This window comes from Chiloscyllium plagiosum, chromosome 11 (genome assembly GCF_004010195.1).
Source record: "Chiloscyllium plagiosum isolate BGI_BamShark_2017 chromosome 11, ASM401019v2, whole genome shotgun sequence".
Classification (NCBI taxonomy): domain Eukaryota; kingdom Metazoa; phylum Chordata; class Chondrichthyes; order Orectolobiformes; family Hemiscylliidae; genus Chiloscyllium; species Chiloscyllium plagiosum.
In genome coordinates this window covers 94,627,896-94,647,493 of record NC_057720.1, presented here as the reverse complement: position 1 = coordinate 94,647,493, position 19,598 = coordinate 94,627,896, and the positions used below count along the sequence as shown (strand labels likewise).

At 42.4% G+C, this 19,598-nt stretch overlaps 1 protein-coding gene across 5 annotated transcripts in view; it reads right to left on the bottom strand.

Annotated features, from left to right (window-relative positions):
* LOC122554676 (golgin subfamily B member 1-like) overlaps positions 1-19,598 on the bottom strand; it is a 272,444-nt gene that overhangs the window by 17,255 nt on the left and 235,591 nt on the right. For all 5 annotated transcript variants that reach the window (XM_043700052.1, XM_043700053.1, XM_043700056.1 and 2 more), the window contains 5 exons: positions 18,727-18,893; positions 17,756-17,915; positions 4,397-4,549; positions 4,095-4,259; positions 59-156 (listed from right to left, as the gene is read on the bottom strand). In XM_043700052.1, the coding sequence (XP_043555987.1) occupies positions 59-156; positions 4,095-4,259; positions 4,397-4,549; positions 17,756-17,915; positions 18,727-18,893 (743 nt within the window). The remainder of the gene's footprint in view (positions 1-58; positions 157-4,094; positions 4,260-4,396; positions 4,550-17,755; positions 17,916-18,726; positions 18,894-19,598) is intronic.

The window sequence follows — 19,598 nt, the reverse complement described above, 5'->3', positions numbered from 1 at the left end:
ATCGATTAAATCATTGTAGTATTTATCGCTGTCAAGCTGCAAAACAAACAGCACTCACCTCCTCCGCAGTTCACTCAGCTCTAAGTTGTCAATTTCCACTATAACACTAGCACGCTCTTGTGGAGCCCCTGGTGGAACTTCTTCATTTGTTTCATTCTACAATTCAACCAAAAAAGGATAAGAATTCAATTTTTATGAACACTTGTTATGCCTGTAAATTTAAGGAAAACTGAGGTTAATAGGCAAACCAAAAACTCTAGCTTTAAACTAACTTGGCACAGAACCAAGAAAGAACAGTACAGGGGAATACCAGAGCTCGCAAAATACTCAGGGATATGGCTGGCACTAGCGCAGAGAATAGGAAATTAACAGGTGAAGTCGTAGCAGGGGAGTAAGAAAGTTCAAAACAGGATTAACATGCATGCGTGCATGGGATACAGTAAATAAGATTACAGACGCAGACTGCAATGTGGAATTGAGATGCTGTGGCAGTGACAAAGGGCAGGCTCAAGGAAGGGCAAAACTGTATGTTAAATATTCCTGGTGTACTGTTCAGGAAAAACAGAAAGAGGAGTGGAGGAATACTAGTTCTGATTATTCTTTCCTTAGACCTACTCAACTCAGTCTCTTTCTTTAAGATACTTATTAAAAACTTATCAATCCAACTAAGCTTTTGGTCATCTACAACAAATATTTCCTCATTTGGTTCAGTGTCCAGTTTAGTTTGACAATGTTCTCATGAGGCATTTTATTACGACATTACATCCAAATGTAATATTTCAAAATTTGTGGATGATACAAAGTAGAAATGTTGTCAGGAAGATGCAAAGTGGCTTCAGGAAGCTTTGGACAGGCTTAGTGACTGGGCCAGAATATGACAGACAGAAAACAGGGTGGAAAAATGTGAGGTTAGGGTAGGGAGGAACAGATATGAGGAGCATATTTTACATGGAAAGAGGTTGGAAGTGCAGATGTGCAAAGAGACCTATATATCCCTGTCAGTAAGTTACTGAATGCTAATATGTACGTACAGCAGATATCAGTATTCCAGTCTCTCTCTCTGGAGCAGGAATCTTAGATCCACGTCCCACCTGTTCCATAGATGTGTGTTGCCATCTCTGAACAGACTGACAAGAAAACACTGGCCTTTGTTGGCCAGGGGCTGTTCATACATAAAAAACAGCAAACTTGTGAACTGAAGTTACCCGAACCCCAGCCACTGGCTTGAACCAGATCAGCTCTGAGGGATGACATTAGGTGCAAGTCCTTATTTGGGTGGAAGAGTAATGAGGTAATCCTAAATGCGTCCTTGGAGTAAACCTACATTGGAAAGTCATCGGCTTGTCACATGAGCTAAGAACTAACAAGAACAAGACACCGCTCGGGAAGGTGAGGAAAAAGGATAAAAATGAAGGATTTTGGCGTGTCATCAGTGAAAGTTCTGGAGATCAACCTTTGCAAAGTTGTGGATCCCACATTTGGAAGCACGGAGATAATGCTGGGACCTGGGAAAAATTGTCTGGGCAGCAGGAGCTTCTATTCTTCGGTATTAGCCTTTATTTTTGTCAGGAGGGCCTTGTATGAATTGCATGCCTACTGTTAACCTATTCCTAACAAAAAACAGTATGAATTGAATGTTTGTTTTAGCTAAACCAATAAAGCTAGTGGTTGTTTGATACAGACTCGACTCTCGTCCTCTTTGTGCTGAGCCAATAACTGGTGTTGAACAGAGTAACGAGGCAACACCTTGGTTGCAAGAAGACTTGAGCACAGTAGTGTATTCCATTTAATTCCATCATCTCAATCACTAAAGTATATTGGGATCCAAGTACTGATCCCTGTGGTATCCACTTGCCATTGCCTGCCACTCAGAAAAAGATGTGTATGTTTAACTTAAACATTGATAGATTTGTGATTGTCAATGGTGTAAGGGCTATGGGAACAGTTAGTAAAAGGTATTGACATGGTCAACTAACCACGACTGTACTAAAAGGCAGAGCAGACTTGATAGGCATACGGGGAGAAAGTGAGGACTGAGATGCTGGAGATTAGAGTCAAAAAGTGTAGCGCTGGAAAAGCTCAACCAGTCAGGCAGTATCCAAGGAGCAGGAGTCAACATTTCCAACACAAGCTCTTCATTGGGAATGTGGTGGTAAGGGGGTAAGGGGGCTGAGAGATAAATAGGGTTGAGGGAGCTGGGGGGGCGGGGTTTGAGAAGACCCGAATCCTAGCTACCTTCCCAGCAGCCTCACTCCCCTCCCATTTATCTCTCATCCCCTTGGCCTCCCCCCTCCCCTATACCCACCCACATTCCTGATGAAGAGCTTATGCTTGAAATGTCGACTCTCCTGCTCCTCAGATGCTGCCTTGATAGACAAACAGCCTACCGTTGTTCCTACATTACTCCAAAAAGTAGTATACAAATGCAGGTTGTGGTTCCTGTTTCAGTACGGTTCTTGGTACGATCATATTCAAGCACTGTTGTGATAGTGTTGTGCCTTAAAGAAGGGAATGTTTCTGTGCTGTTTCACTTGTATTGGAATGTCAGCTTTAGAAGCTCCCTGATTCTTTTATTAAAGTTAGACAACAAAGCATGAGTGGGTGGAGTCAGGTTCACGCAAACCTAGAGTTTTAGGCTTGCTTTTAGTTGGAGTTTGAAATTGGCTGCTAATGCTGATGGTTACAGCTTTCTCAGCTGCAGAAAAAAGCTTGAGCTCTCTCTCTGCTGCTAGACTGTTCCTTTTGGTGTTCCTTTGTCCTGGATTGGAAGGGAGGTAGCACGTGAGGACAATCTGTTTGCTGAATTTGCCTTTGCCAAGGGTGTGTTTATGGGATGCTGCTATATTGGAACAGTTGATGATTAGTAGTTAAATAATATATAATTTTATGAAGGTCTCAGTAGAGTTCAAGTTACGCCTGGTTTTCTTTTCTTGTTTGTATTTTAACTGTGGTGTAAGAGCAAAGTGTGCATTGTTTAATGTCTAGTGGTGGACCAATCAAATCACATGTGGAATTCAGTGCCTTACATTGCCTTTGAAAGATAAAAAGTTAGGGTCTATGCTATCTTCTTGATATATTTCCAGTGGGTCTGTTCTGTTCCATAATACTCCTTTCCATCTTAAAGTGAGGAATGGAGCTGTTTCCTGCCAACTCATTGTGTTGCATTCCATTCACAAACCTGCCTGCATCGAGGCTTGGGCTCACAAGTGAATGGTAACATGAGTACAAAACATTGATGCAGTTAGGTGTTTGCTGATTCCAAATCTCTGGCTACATACAAGCTTTCAATTACAGGTGGCTTTCAAATTCATACCACGTGACCAACAAGACAATCAACAGATGTGTTGCACCACTGACTCAAGACAATCTTCAAAAGAAATCTCAAATGAAGAGGAAAGGATACAAAGGCTCAAGGGCTAAACATTTGAAAGATGCACAAATGTTACAGAGGAGCAATGGCCACCACTTAGGTGGGAATTCTCTAAGGGTAGGCCCAAAAGCAAGCCTGCCTCTGCAATTGAAGTGGAATTTAAGGTCAGTATAGTGATTGGTGCTCTCATGCAGCATCAGGTGAATCTTGTATGCAACAAATGGAATGTGTTCTTCACATCACTGGGTTCAGGCACAATATCTATCAAATACAGAGTAGCACACACATTTAAATGTTTAAAACATACAGATGTATTAAAGTACTCAACACCAATAAAATATATTTTTACATTAAGTGTTCACACTGGGGAGTGATTGGTGCTCTCATGCAGCATCAGTTGAATCTTGTATGCAACAAATGGAATGTGTTCTTCACATCACTGGGTTCAGGCACAATATCTATCGAATACAGAGTAGCACACACATTTAAATGTTTAAAACATACAGATGTATTAAAGTACTCAACACCAATAAAATATATTTTTACATTAAGTGTTCACACTGGGGACAAACAATTGCCTTATTCTTCATACTCCTTCCGAGGTTTCCTGACTTATTCTTTGCTTTAACCTTTCAGCTTTGTACATCTACTTCTCAAATTTTTTTCTTAAAGTTGAGAAGGAAAAGAGAGAATCACAAAATAACTTGATAGGCCAACCACTTACTTGCTCTTCATTGTGCAAAGATGAACGTATTGTTTGGTACTGTCTTTCTAGTCGATAATAGTGATCCTGAAGATCTCCATAACGTGACTGGGTATCACGCAATGTCTGAGAGACAGCTTTTAGCTGGCTAGACAAAGTGGCTTTCTCTTCAATGCTCTGCATAACCTGTGCCAACAAAATAGTGAATAAGAGCTGATCAGATCATAAGCCACACAATCTTCAGAATCATTCATATTTTATTCATAGGTTAAATAAAGCTTAGAGAAACATTTTACATGAATTAAACCTCAGGAATACATTACCTTGCTATTCAGTTTTTGAAATTTTTGTTCTTTGTGGTGAATCTCTTGTAAATAACGCTGGACTTCACTCTGCAGTTGTTTCTTTTCTATTAGTAGAGACTTCATTTGTTCAGCAATATTCTCATTGCTCAGCGAAGATTCAATCTCTAAAGGCTAAAGTAAAATTATAAAACTGACAAATTTTTTAATACATTTGCAACATATCGGACCCAAACACTATGCTTACATACAAAAACTAGCTTTTAATGCAAGGTGGCGGAATATACAAGTCTTGTCACAATTGTGCATGACATGATGCGACCACATCTAAATAACTGTGTTAAGTTTTTGTTTTCTTTCTTAAGATTCGAAACAGCCTGGAGAAAATTCACTGGATTGATTCCTAAGGTGAACAGGTTACCTAATGATAAAAAGGTTGAGAACAATCTTTTAGTTAGGTCATGAGGATATGGGTGTTGCTGCATTTATTGCCCAGCTGACAATTGTCAGCTGCACTCTTGTAGGTCTGGGGTCACATTTAGGGTCCATACCAGGTAAACACAGTATATTAGCTTTCCTAAAAGACGTTTGTGAACAACTGAGAGTTACACGGTGGTAATTAGCCCAACTCCTCATTCCAGACTGTTTGCTGGATCCAAATTTTACTATCTGGTACAATAGGATTTAAACCCATCACCCCTTGGCATTGGCCTCGAATTTTGGATTGCTAGTCCAGTGACATAGCAACAGGGGGAGGCATTGCAGTTGTAGTAATGTTATACTCTGTCCCTGCTCGCAAACCATTTATATAGATTGTAATTAGTTTATGTCCAAGAACTTAAGCCACTAGTTACAGTTCCACATCCAGAGAAGGACCCATTTATCCTGACCCTCTGCTTTCTGTCAGTAGCCAATCCTCGATCCAAGCGAATGCTCTACCTTAATTCCTGGGATCTAGATTTAGATTTTGGCATGCATGCTCTAGTATAGGAATACAGGAGTAAAGTGTACAAAGTTGCCGTTCTCCAGTTCCATCTTAGTATACAAAAGATAGCATTAAAGACAGAAACAGAACTAAAAGAAACAGCTAAAATTAAAGGAAACATCCAGATCACTCCTCTGCCTTCATCAGAAGTCTTCATTGCAAGAAAAACAAAGCCACAAAGTCCATCCCTTAGTCTGCGAGGACTCAGATGCCCAGAGTCCCATCATGGCTGGAACACCACCACCTCCACCATCAGGTACCCAGGCCCAGCCATGGCCTGGAACAATACAGCCATTCTTCGACACCATCGTGCCTCCACCAAAATCATCGCCACCAAAAGTCGAAGTTGCCGGTTCCCGAACTAGAGTTGGGCTCAATGTTGGGCTCACCACGCTGAAGTGCCTGGTTCTGGCATACATTGCTGCCACTGCCACCTTCTGGGACTGCCATTCAGCAAAGGAGCCTGCCACTGTCAAACCCCAGGAAGCAATCACTCCCACTGCTGCCACACTCTGGGATGGGAACATTCAACTCATCTTCCAAAGTTTCTTTTGTTAAATCTCTTACATACCACTGGTCTTATGCCATGTATCTGTCAGATGAGAACATGTACACCCGCATGCCAAGTACTAAGAAACCAATCTCTTCCATCAGTGGATATTTATTTATTTATTGGATTTTCTTAACTGACACATTAGGGTTATAGCTTTTCTTCCCTATTTTTCTGGCACAAAGCACGGCTTCTAACCTCTGGATTAATTTTTTAAATTGCACCTCGTCAAATGCCTTCTGGAAGTCTAGATATACCATATCCAATTCCCAGATCCCCATTATTCACCTTGCTGGTTGCATCTTCAAAGAGCTCCAGCATATCTGTCAAGCACAACTTGCCCTTCATGAAACTATGCTGACACTGGTGAATTGAGCTTGCTTTTCAAAGTGTTTAGTTATCTCCTCCTTTATGAATGACTCCAGCAACTTCTCCACTATGGAGGTCAAACTAACATTCTACAGTTTCCCTTTTTTTTTTGAAGGTGACAAAGAAGGCTTGCCTTCATCAGCTTGGGCATTCAATACAGAAGTTGACAAGTTATGTTACAGCTGTGTAAAACTTCAGTTAGGCTATATTTGGAATAGTGTGCAGTTCTGGTCGCCACACTACCAAAACGACATGGATGCTTTGGAGAAAGTGGTCTGGAGGGTTTTAGTTATGAGGAGAGGTTGGATCAGCTTGGAGCGTTTTCACTGGAAAGACAGAGGCTGTGGGGTGACCTGATAGAGGTCTACAAAATTATGAGGGCATAGATAGAGTAAATAGACAAAGGCTTTTTCCCCAGGGTGGGAAGGTCAACTACAAAAGAGCATAGGTTGAAGGTAAGCAGGGGCAAATTTAGGTGAGAAGTGCGGGGAAATTTTTTCACGCAGAGGGAGTGGTTGCCTGGAATGCACTGCCAGTGGGGTTGGTGGAAGCAGACACATTACCAATGTTTAAGGCGAAAAGCGAACAAAGGGATAGAAACCCATTCGAGCAATACATAGCGAGTCTAAATAAGGAGTAAGAATCATGCAGCCTTGGTGGGCTAAAGGGCCTGTTCCTGTGTTGTATTGTATGTTGTAATGAAAAGGACGTCACATTAGCATGTTTCCAATACAGTGGCACCTTTCCAGAATCCAGGGAATCTTGGAATATTGTAACTAATGCATCCACTATCTCTGCTGTCACCTTTTTAATACCCTAGGGTGCAAGCCATCGGGTCCCAGGAACTTATTTGCTTTTAATGCAAATCCCATCAGTTTACTTAATATCTCCTCCCTACTTATAGTAATTTCACCAAGTTCCTCTGTAGTAACTGCAGTTTTTGATAGGAAATTATCTTCCATTATGAAAACAGAGACAAAATATTGGTTTACTGCCTCTGCCATTCCCATTGTTACCTCACCATTTTCATCCTCTAAAGCGTCAACATTTATTTTCACTATTCTCTTTCTTATTACATGCTTGCAGAAGCTTTTGGTATCAGTGTTTATGTTTTCTGCTAGTTTCCTTTCGTAGTTCACCTTAGCTCTTTTGATTTTGTTTTTAATAATCCTTTGCTGACATTTAAAGTTCTTCCAATCCTCCAGAACGCTGCTACATTTTGCAGTAAGATGTGCCCGAGTTTTTACCTTTATGGTATCCCTGATTTCTTTGTAAAAAAGTGAAATAACATCCATGGCTTAACAATTTCTCTTCCTCTCCCTCTCAGGAATATACTTTAATTGAGAGGTATTTAGTACCTCCCCAAGCATTTGCCACTGTTGTTCAACTGTCATGACCTTAACATTTTTGCGCAGTCCATTTGGGCCAACTCCTTCTTGAAGCCTGCATAATTACTTTTGCCCAACACTAAAACTCTTGTATGGGACTCTATATTCACTCTTTCAATCTGACTTTGAAACTTGACCAATGATCTAAGGCACACTGGCCTGTAATTTCCCTGAATATCCCTGTTGCCCTTCTTAAACAAAGGAACAAGATTGGCTATTCTCCAGTTCACTGGGTCCTCTGCTGTGACTAAAAAGGATACAAAGATTTCATGCAAGGTCGCAGCAATTTTCTCACCTGCCTCCTTCAGCATTCTGGGATCCTATCAGGTCTTGGGAATGGTCTACCTTACTGCTTTTCAAAACACCCAACACTTCCTCCTTTTTTCTACTGACATTATCTCAAATATCAACATAATCCTCCTGACATTCATCCATCACGTCCTTCTCCTTTGTGAATACCAATGCAAGGCAATGGATAAGGACCTCATCCACTTCCTCTGGGTCCATGCATAAATTCCCTCCTTTGTCCTTAAGTGAGCCTACCCTTTCCTGAGCTATACTCTTGCTCCTTATACACTGATATACTGTTATGAAGGTGTAGAAGTGTCCTGTACCTTTAAGACAGTTAAAAGCTAGCAGAACTACCTGACAGCAACAAGTGTTCTGAAGAAGGTACAATATAACATTTGGTCGAACAGCTGCCTGGAGATGACAAAACAAATTCAAATTCAGCCAGTTCAAATTATACCCCAAAATACCAACCTCCAATCAAGTTTGAATTTAGTATATTGACAATATTAAAAATCAATGAAACGATCTGATGATTTGGGGTATAAGACCGGGAAAAATTGAACAGCTGGAGAACTGTCAAGCCAACTGTGGGCGGCACGGTAGCACAGTGGTTAGCACTGCTGCCTCACAGCGCCAGAGACCCGGGTTCAATTCCCGCCTCAGGCGACTGACTGTGTGGAGTTTGCACGTTCTCCCCGTGTCTGCGTGGGTTTCCTCCGGGTGCTCCGGTTTCCTCCCACATCACAAAGATGTGCAGGGTCAGGTGAATTGGCCACACTAAATTGCCCGTAGTGCTAGGTAAGGGGTAAATGTAGGGGTATGGATGGGTTTCGCTTCGGCGGGTCGGTGTGGACTTGTTGGGCCGAAGGGCCTGTTTCCACACTGTAATCTAATCTAATCTAAATCCAACAACAAATGTAGACTGCCCGCAGAATAGGTCTCTTAAAGGTCCATTTATCCATCAACGACCTGTGAAAGAGAAATCCGAAGAAAAAGAAAATCTACAGAGGAAGATACAAATGGAAGATTTGACAGTTGCCTGGTTTTGAAATTTGAATTTCGTAAATCTTAACCAGGGGTTTTATCGGACTAGTATTATAGAAAGGAAAGTAAAGATAGGAGTTGTAAATAATTATTAGTTAATTATTCTCTGTCAAACTTTAAGAAATAAAGCTGTTACTTTTTATTTTAACTCGTTCTTGGCCTCTCCAATTTTCACAAATTACTTCACTGGATAAATCTTTTCTGTGCTGCTGGTTTAAATTAACAGAGGGGAGGTTTAGCCAGTGTCGTAACAATTCGTATAAAATGCCTTGGGAATTTCCTTAATCAGGTTTACCAAAGGCATTTCATGGTACTTTTTTGCCCGCCTAATTCTTTATTTGAGTTCTTTCCCACTACCCTTGTATTCTTCAAGACCTCTATCTGTCTTCAGTTTCCTAAACCTGACAAATGCCTTTTTCTTTTTGAATAAGCTTTTAATTTCCCTTGTCATCCAAGGTTCCTAAATCTTGCTATTCTTGTCCTTCATTTTCACAGGAACATGCTGGTCCTGAACTCTAATCAACCACGTTTCAAAACATTCCTACATGCCAGATGTGGATTTACCCTCTCACAGCAACCCCAATCTACCTCAGAGGAGAACAGAGGAAGCAGGGTTAGTAAGTTTGTGGATGACACCAAAATTGGTGGCACAGAACCAACACAGCACAGTACAGGCCCTTCAACCCTTGATGTTGTGCCGGGCCTTTTATCCTACTCTTAAAATTAGACGAACTGACATATCCTTCATTGTACTAACTTCCACATGCCTATCAAAGAGTCGCTTAAATGGCCCTAATGTATCTGAATGGTAATACCACTGCCGACAGTGCATTCCACGCACCCACCACTCTCTGTGTAAAGAACCTGCCTCCAACATCTCCCCTATACTTCCCTCCAATTACCTTAAAATTATGACTACTCATGATAGACTTTGCCACAGTGGGAAAAAGTCTCTTGCTACCCACTCTATCTATGCCTCTCAAATCTTGTACACCTCTATCAAGTCACCTCTCATCCTTCTTCACTCCAATGAGAAAAACCCTAGCTCCCTCAACCTTTCTTCAGAAGACATGCCCTCCAGTCCAGGCAGAATCCTGGTAAATCTCCTCTGCACCGTCTCTAAAGCTTCCACATCTTTCTTTTACTGAGGCAACAAGAACTGAACACAATATTCCAAGTGTGGTCTAGCCAGGGCTCCAACCTCGTTGCTCTTAAATTCAATCCCCCTGCAAATGAAAGCCAACAAACCAAACACCTTAACAACCCTATCAACTTGGGTGGCAACTTTGAGGGATCTATGGATGTGGACCCCAAGATCCCTATGTTCCTTCACACTGCCAAGAATCCTGCCTTTAACCTGTATTCTGCATTCAAATTCAATCTTCCAAGATAAATCACTTCACACTTTTTCAGGTTGAACTCCATCTGCCACTTATCAGCCCAGTTCTGCATCCTGTCAACGTCCGGCTCGATGTACAACAGCTCTCCACACTATCCACAACTTCACCAACCTTCGTGCCATCAGCAAATTTACTAAACCACCCTCCCACTTCTTTATCCAAGTCATTTATAAAAATCACAATCAGCAGAGGTCCCAGAAGACATCACTTCAGAAAACCACTGGTCAATGAGCTCCAGGCTGAATTCTTTCGTCAACTACCACCCGTCTTCTTTGGGCCAGCCAATTCTGTAGGAGAAAGTGAGGACTGCAGATGCTGGAGATCAGAGTTGAGAGTGTGGTGTCGGAAAAGCAAAGCAGGTCAGGCAGCATCTGAGGAGCAGAAGAATCGATGTTTCAGGCAAGAGCCCTTCATCAGTAATGAGGCGTGTGGGCCGTGGAGTGGATAGGTGGGAAGGAAGATGGACAGGTAGAACAGTTCATGACGGCAGTGTCAAGTTGGGAGTTTAGATCTGGGATAATGTGGGGGGAGAGGAAATGAGGAAACTGGTGAAATCCACATTGATGCCGTGTGGTTGGAAGGTCCCAAGCAGGCAGATGAGGCATTCTTCCTCCAGGCATTGGGTGGCTGGGGTGTGGCGAAGGAGGAGGCCCAGGACCTGCATGTGGGAGGGGGAAGTTGAAGTATTCGGCCACGGGGCAGTGGGTTGATTGGTGCGGGTGTCCCAGAGATGCCCTCTGAAGCAATCTGCATTGTTCTGGCAATGTTAGTCAAGGACAGTTTTATGGTTGCAGAAAGGGTGTTGAGGACTCGTCTACGGAGGTAGTATGGGTTGAGGTTAGAAACAGGAAAGAAGGGGTCACCCTGTTGGGAGTTTTCTATTAGCCTCTGAATAGTTCCAAAGATATAGAGGAAAGGATAGCAAAGATGATTCTGATGGGAGCGAGAGTGACAGGGTAGTTGTTATGGAGGACTTTAACTTTCCAAATATTGACAGGGATTAGTACAGTTCAAGCACTTTAGATAGATCAGTGTTTCTCCAATGTGTGCAGGATGGTTTCCTGACCAGTATGCAGACAGGCCAACAAGGGGTGAGGCCCTTGATTTGGTACTGGGTAATGAACCAGGCCAGGTGTCAGATTTGAAGGTAGGTGAGCACTTCAGTGATAGTGACCACAATTTGATTGTTTACTTTAGCAATGGAAAGAGATAGATATATAACACAGGGCAATAGTTATGGCTGCGGGAAAGACAATTACGATGTGATTAGGCGAGACTTAGGATGCATAGGATGGGGAGGAAACTGCAGGGGATGGGCACAATTGAAATGTGGAGCTTATTCAAGGAACAGCTACTGCGGGTCCTTGATATGCATGTACATTTCAGGCAGGGAGGAAGTGTTCGAGAGCAGGAGCTGTGGTTTACTAAGAAAGTTGAATCTCCTGTCAAGAGGAAGAGGCGGCTTATGTTAGGATGAGGTGTGAAGGCTATGTTAAGGTGTTTGAGAGTTACAAATTAGCCAGGAAAGACCTAAAGAAAGTTGAATCTCCTGTCAAGAGGAAGAGGCGGCTTATGTTAGGATGAGGTGTTTGAGAGTTACAAATTAGCCAGGAAAGACCTAAAGAAAGAGTAAAGAACCAGGAGGGGACATGAGAAGTCATTGGCAGATAGGATCAAGGAAAACCCTAAAGCTTTCTACAGATATATCAGGAATAAAAGAACAACGAGAGTAAGATTAGGGCCAATCAAGGATAGTAGTGGGAAGTTGTGCATGGAGTCGAAGAAGATAGGGGAAGTGCTAAGTTAATACTTGTCGTCAGTATTCACACTAGAAAAAGACAATGTTGCCGAGCAGAATACTGAGATACAGGCTACGAGACTAGCTAGGATTTAGGTTCGCAAAGAGGAAGTGTTAACAATTTTGGAGAGTGTTAAAAATAGCCAAGTCCTCTGGTCCAGAAGGGATTAGCCTAGGATTGTCTAGAAAGCCAGAGAGGAGACTGCAGAGCCGTTGACTTTGACCTTTACGTCAACATTGCCTACAGGAATAGCGCCAGAAAACAGGAGGCTAACAAATGTTGTTCCCTTGTTCAAGGAGGGAAGTAGAGACAACCCTGGAAATTACAGACCTGTGAGCCTTAGTTCAGTTGTGGGTAAAGTGTTGGAAAGGTTATAAGAGACAGGATTTATGAACATCTAGAAAGGACTAATTTCATTAAGCATAGTCAACGTGGTTTTGTGAAGGGTAGGTCAGGCCTCACAAACCTTGTTAAGTTCTTTGAGAAGATGTCCAAACAGGTAGATGAGGGTAAAGCAGTTGATGTGGTGTAGGTGGATTTCAGTAAGGTGTTTGATAAGGCTCCCCACGGTAGGCTATTACAGAAAACACAGAGGCATGGGATTGAGGGTTTGGATCAGAAATTGGTAAGCTGAAAGAATACCAGAAGGTGGTGGTTGTTGGGAAATGTTCAGTGATGTACCGCAAGGATCTATTTTGGGTCCACTTGTGTTTGTCATTTTCATATTCCTTTTGAACCATCTAAACCCTGGAACATCAACAACCATTCCTACCGCTGTGATATCCAAATGGCGATTATGGCCACAACGTCTTAGTTCCAAGTACTGATGCATGCTCTAAGTTCGTCGCCCTCAGTCCTGATACTTCTTGCGTTAAAACAGACACACAATAGATGGTACAACCTCGACCATTGGGGAGAAGGTACAGAAGCCGGTTTCTTAACAGTTTCTACCCTACTGCTGTTAGAATATTGAATGGACTCTCAAACTCTTAACATTCGCCTGTCCCTGTGTTTTTATTTTCGCTGCTGTTTACCTATTATTTACTCTCTATGCTACTTAACTCTGTGATTTGCCTGTATTGCTCGCAAGATAAAACTTTTCACTGTGCCCTGGTACACGTGACAATAAATTCAATTTAATTCTTCAACCCATCACATTGACTGCACTTTTGCCCGATCAAGCGCCTACTCCGCCTTACAGACTCTCTACACGCTGTATCTAGCTGTTCACTACCTACTCCATCTGATTTGTAGCTCAGGTTCCCACCGCCCTGCCAATCCAGTTTAAACGCTCCTGAAGAGCTCTTGCAAACCTCTCATCCTGGATTGGTGCTCCTGCAGTTCAGGTGCAACCCATCCTTCTTGTACAGGTCCCATCTTCCCCAGAATGTACCCCAACGATCCACATACCTGAAGCCCTCCCTCCTGCACCAGCCCTGTAGCCATGTATCGTGGTCACTGAAGAAGATTATCTAAGATTACAAAGAAATCTTGATCAATTAAGTCAATGGACTGAAGAGAGGTAGATGGAGATTAATTTGGATAAATGTGAGGTATCGCATTTAGGTAAAATAAAGAACGGGAGTACTTATACAATCAATGGTCGGGCTCTAGGTCATGTTGTAGAACAGAGACACCTAGGGATTCTGATACATAATACTTTGAAATTTGCATCACAGGTAGTCAGGGTGGTTAAGAATGGATAAGGTGGTGTTTAGCATGGTTGCCTTCATTGCTTAGACCTTCTGAGCATTGGAGTTGGGATGTCATGTTGACGGTGCTGGTGAGGCCTCTTCTGGAGCACAGTCAGTTGTGCTATAATGTAGTAGTTCCGTTCTCGTGCAATCCCATTTTAGAAGAAAATTGTTTAATAGCAGCACCATTTAAACTGATGGGGCCGGAATCGCGTTATAACTAATACACGTTTAAAACTCCGTGCTTTAGAAACCGTCCCCCTACCTCGTCAATCATGTTATAGCAAATTTGTGTTAACGAAACGTGCATTATAGCAGAATGACCTGTACGGTGTACAGTTCTGATCACCTTGTTATAGGAAGGATAATATTAAATTGGAGAAGGCGAGGAAAGATTTATCAGGACATTGCTGGGAATGGAAGAAGTCAGTTATAAAGATAGGCTGGGACTTTCTCCACTGAAGCATAGGAGGTTGAGGCGTGACCTGATAAAAGGTGTATAAAATCACAGGGGGGGCATAGATAAGGTGCATAGCAAGGGTCTTTTCCCTGGGGGAGGAGAGTTCATACTAGGGGGCATATTTTTAAGGTGAGAGGAGAAAGGACATGAGAGCAACCTTTTAACAAAATGAGTGGTTTACATGTGGAATGAATTGCCAGAGGAAGTGGAGGATGCAGGTACAGTTAAAACATTTCGAATACATTTGGATAAATATGTGAAGCAGAAGGGTTTGGAGGAATATGGGCCAAATGCAGACAAGTGGGACTAGCTTTGTTTGGGAACATGGTCGGCGTAGACTATTTGGACTGAAAGGTCTGTTTCCATGCTGTCTGACTATGACTCTGACTCCTCAGCCACTTCTCCCTCTGTTCATGCCTGAAACTGCTGTACCCTGGAATGTACCCTGCTGAGCTGCTCGTCCCACCCTTCCCTCTACCATGACTCAGTAATTGCAACACTACCATCTTGCCACATGCTGATCAACACAAGTTCATTTGCCCTGCCAGTCAGGCTTCTTGCATTAAAATAGGTACAATTCAGCATTCCAGTTCATCCATGTGCCTCATCGCATTCACGACTTCTCCGCTTGCTGGACTGTCCTGGAGTTCCTCCAATACCTGATTGAATCTTGCTCCCAGCTTAACATCTACAAATAAGACCATAAGACAGAGGAGTGGAAGTAAGGCCATTCAGCCCACCGAATCCACTCCGCCATTCAATCATGGCTGATGGGCATTTCAACTCCACATACCCGCACTCTCCCCGTATCCCTCAATTCCTTGCGAGATTAAGAATTTATCAATTTCTGCCTTTAGGACATTTAACGTCCCGGCCTCCACTGCGCTCTGTGGCAATGACTTCCACAGGCCCACCACTGTCTAGATGAAGGAATGTCTCCTTACTTCCATCTTAAATTGACCCCCTCTAATTCTAAGGCTGTGCCCAGGGGTCCTAGCCTGACAGAAACAAATTCCCAGCATTCACCCTTTCTAAGCCATGAATTATCTTGTAAGTTTCTATTAGATCTCCCCTCAACCTTCTAAACTCTAATGAATACAATCCCAGGATCATTAGCCGTTGGTCGTATGACAGGCCTACCATTCCAGGGATCATCTGTGTCCTGTCGAGCTGCCGAGTTGGTTTAAAGCCTCCCAACAGCATGAGCAATCCTCCCAGCAAGAGTATTGGACCTATTCCATTTTAGGTGCAACATGTCCAGCTTGTACAAGTCTCACTCACCCAGGAAACTGTCCAAATGATGCAAAGATCAAAAGCCCTCCTAAATTATCCCTTTGGTCATGCATTCATCTAACCTGTCTTCCAACTCCTATACCTGTTGTCACTAGCACATGGCAAAGGAAGTAATCTGGAGATTACAAATTTAGTAGTCCTCCTCTTCAATCTATTATCAAACCCTATAAATTCCTGCTGCAGGACTTTTTTAGATTACATTAGATTAGATTACATTACAGTGTGGAAACAGGCCCTTCGGCCCAACAAGTCCACACCGACCCGCCGAAGCGAACCCACCCATACCCCTACATTTACCCCTTACCTAACACTACGGGAAATTTAGCATGGCCAATTCACCTGGCCCTGCACATCTTTGGACTGTGGGAGGAAACCGGAGCACCCGGAGGAAACCCACGCAGACACGGGGAGAACGTGCAAACTCCACACAGTCAGTCGCCTGAGGCAGGAATTGAACCCGGGTCTCTGGCGCTGTGAGGCAACAGTGCTAACCACTGTGCCACCGTGCCGCCCACCAAAGTTGATTTCATATTTTACCCATGTCGTTAGTACCATGACTGGTGACTATTTATGCTGCCTTTTCAGAATGCCCTGCAGCTAACAAGACATCCCTGACCCTGGGAGCCAGGGAAGCAATATACCATTCGAGAGTTTCATTTTCGGCCATAGAACCATCTGTCATTTTGTGTCTGATTTAGCTAAATATCCAAAATAATCTTCTTAGACTGATTTGTTTTCCCATATAATCTGGTCTCAATCAAGTTATGGAAGCAATAATGGCTGGTACTTTAGACCAAAAAAACCTTCATGATATACGGATGGAAACATTTTTCAGCAAATCGCTTAAGGATTGAAAAAGAATCACTTCCCACAAAGTCTTCCCCAAAAAAACATTGGTGGAGATTCGAGAGTGATTGCCACACATGAGCAATTCCTTTCAATTCTGTAGGCCAAAATAGTGAATGCTATGGACATCTCAATTATGGCTGAGGTGCATAAATCTAACTGAGTACCCTCAGAGATTGAATACATGGTCAAATAAATATCCTCCCACAGACTGTTACCCCGCTACCCCACGATGATAGCTGGTGTTCAACATATATCTGCTAAAAATGTATTTTAAGAAATATGATACATTTAGATTTAGATTATTTACATGGAAACAGGCCCTTTGGCCCAACACGTCCACACCGAAACGCAACCCACCCAGACCCATTCCCCGACATTTACTCCTTCACCTAACACTATGGGCAATTTAGCGTGGCCAATTCACCAAACCTCCACATTTTTGAACTTGTGGGAGGAAACCGGAGCACCCGGAGGAAACCCACGCAGACATGGGGAGCATGTGCAAACTCCACACAGTCAGTCGCCTGACGCGGGAATTGAACCCCGGTCTCTGGCGCTGTGAGGCAGCAGCGCTAACCACTGTGCCACCGTGAGGGGTAATGTAAAGAGAATAAGATTTAAAAGTTGTCATATTCCCAGAGACCATAGGGCTGCTCTCTCATTACAGACAGAGGACTGGTGGTGGCTTAACGTGAGTGTCAAAATGCCTCAGGTGAGAGGAGAGGTGGAGAAGAAGGAACTGTCATGGTTACCTCAGCTGGTTCAGGAATTGAACTGAGGTTGTTAGTGTTACTCTTCATCACAAAACAGCTGCCCAGCAAACTGAGCTAATAGACTTTCATCGTAAAGGGAATAGGAATGGTGATTCACAGTTGTCTCTCTGCTAGTAAGGAAAGCAGTCCTTAAGTTGAGTATCATTGACATATTTGTACAGGTATGTGAATAGGATAGTTTTGACGGATATGAGTCAAGGTTAGAGTAGTGGTGGAAAAACACAGCAGGTCAGACAGCATCCGAGGAGCAGGAAAATCGACGTTTCGGGTAAAAGCCCTTCATCAGGAATGGATCAGCCCTGAGACAGATATGGGTCAAAAGCGGGCAAATGCAGGACTAAACTCAATCAGCATGGATGAGTTGGACCGAAGTTTCTGTTCCTATGCTGCATGACTCTATGACGGAAACCTCCATTGGGAAAGCCATCCATCCTTAAAATGAGTCAAATAACCAAACAAATGCAAAAGAGTATTTAAAATCTTACCTTCATCTGCTGCACAGTATTTATATTTGCTAGGTCACTAGTCCACACTTCCTGGTTCAACTTGCTCAATTCAGTAAATTGTCTATTATGGTCAGCCACTTTTAAGAGGTATTGTTCTTTTGTAGCTGTAGACTCTGAAAGCAGTAAGGTCTTCTCTGATCTAAAAGGTAAAATAGTGATGTATCATTTTAATCAAACAATTGATTTCATGCAAATCTACAAAAGACACAGCCATTATTCAACCAGCACTGTCTTTAGAAAAAACTAACACTCAAATACAAACTGTAAAAAGAGATACAAACCAATTAGACTGTTTAGTCCCAAAATTAAACTAAAGACTAAAATCACCTCTCCATAACACAAAGTGAAATTTAGTGTCCTGAAGAAGGGTCACTGGACTTGAAACACTTTTGCTATTGCTCTCTCCACAGAATGTACGAGACCTGCTATATTTCTCCAGCAATTTGTTTTTGTTTCACCTCTCCATAAGTTGATTTATGGTAATAACTAACAATAGATTACAAAAATTAATCTAAAAATTAACTCGACCTGAACAGTGAATTTACCCTTGCCCACATAAAATTGCTGAACATCAAATTATGGGCTCCAGGCTGATATTCGGGTGCAGTGCAAAGGGACAGCAATTTTGTTGGTGGCTTTGTTCTCTGAATAAGCTAACAGTCCATTAACTTCTTAAGTGGATGAAAAAGATCTTATGGTATTAAGCGAAGACAAATTGCAGACACTCTGGTCAATATTTTGCATACAACAAACAACTTTCAAAAAAGCCGCTTACTCATTTGCTACTGGTGGGGCCTCTCTGCATGCAAGTGGACTGCTGCAGTAACATGCATAAACTACACATTTACAGTAATTCATTGGTTGCAAGGTACTTTGGGATGTTCTGTGGCATTATATAACTGCAACTTTCTTACTCAAACTGAAATTTAAAACAAATAATAAAAATAAACCTTAGCTCAGCCATCTCATTCTGGAAGGAAGAAATATCTTGTTCAGTCTGTTCTTGCAACTTTGCTTGAAGTAGTTTTTCCAGTTCTTCAATTTTATTTCTAAGCCATTTTATCTCAGAGTTGCTGTTACATAAATTCTGGTCTTTAAGGCAAACCGCCACTTTTAACTGCAAAACAAGTAAAAGTATTCTTCAATTTTTTATGTAAGCATGAATGTAAAACATGTTACAGCTTGCATACTGATCCCATCCATTGTCTTTATACATTTGGGGGGTGGCACAGTGGCTCAGTGGTTAGCACTGCTGCCTCACAGCACCAGGGACCGGGTTCGATTCCAATCTCGGGTGACTGGCTGTGTGGAGTTCACACATTCTCCCAGTGTCTGCTCCGGTTTCCTCCCACAATCCAAAGATGTTCAAGTTAGGTGAATTGGCCATAGTAAATTGCCCATTGTGTTCATGGATGTGTAGGTTAGGTGCATTAGTCAAGGGTAAATATAGGATAATAGGGTAATGGAATGGGTCTGGGTCGGTTACTCTTCGGAGGGTCGGTGTGGGGCTTGTTGGGCTGAAGGGCCTATTTCCACACTGTAGGGTTTCTATGATTCTATGATAAAAAATTTGCTCACTACACAGCAAGTCCTGACTCAAAGCTATTTCATATTTCATATTTTCATTGAAGCACCTGACATTGGTTCTCTGATAAACCCATTTGTTGCGAGGCAGCCCCATTACTCTGTATCATTACATGGCTCCAATTCAAAAAGCATTTCACTTTACAAAAATGTTATGGCCAGTTCTAAAATAGGGCTTGAAGTTGCACAAAACAGTGAACTCTATCATGTTCTATCTTATGTTCATTTGGATGCTTGA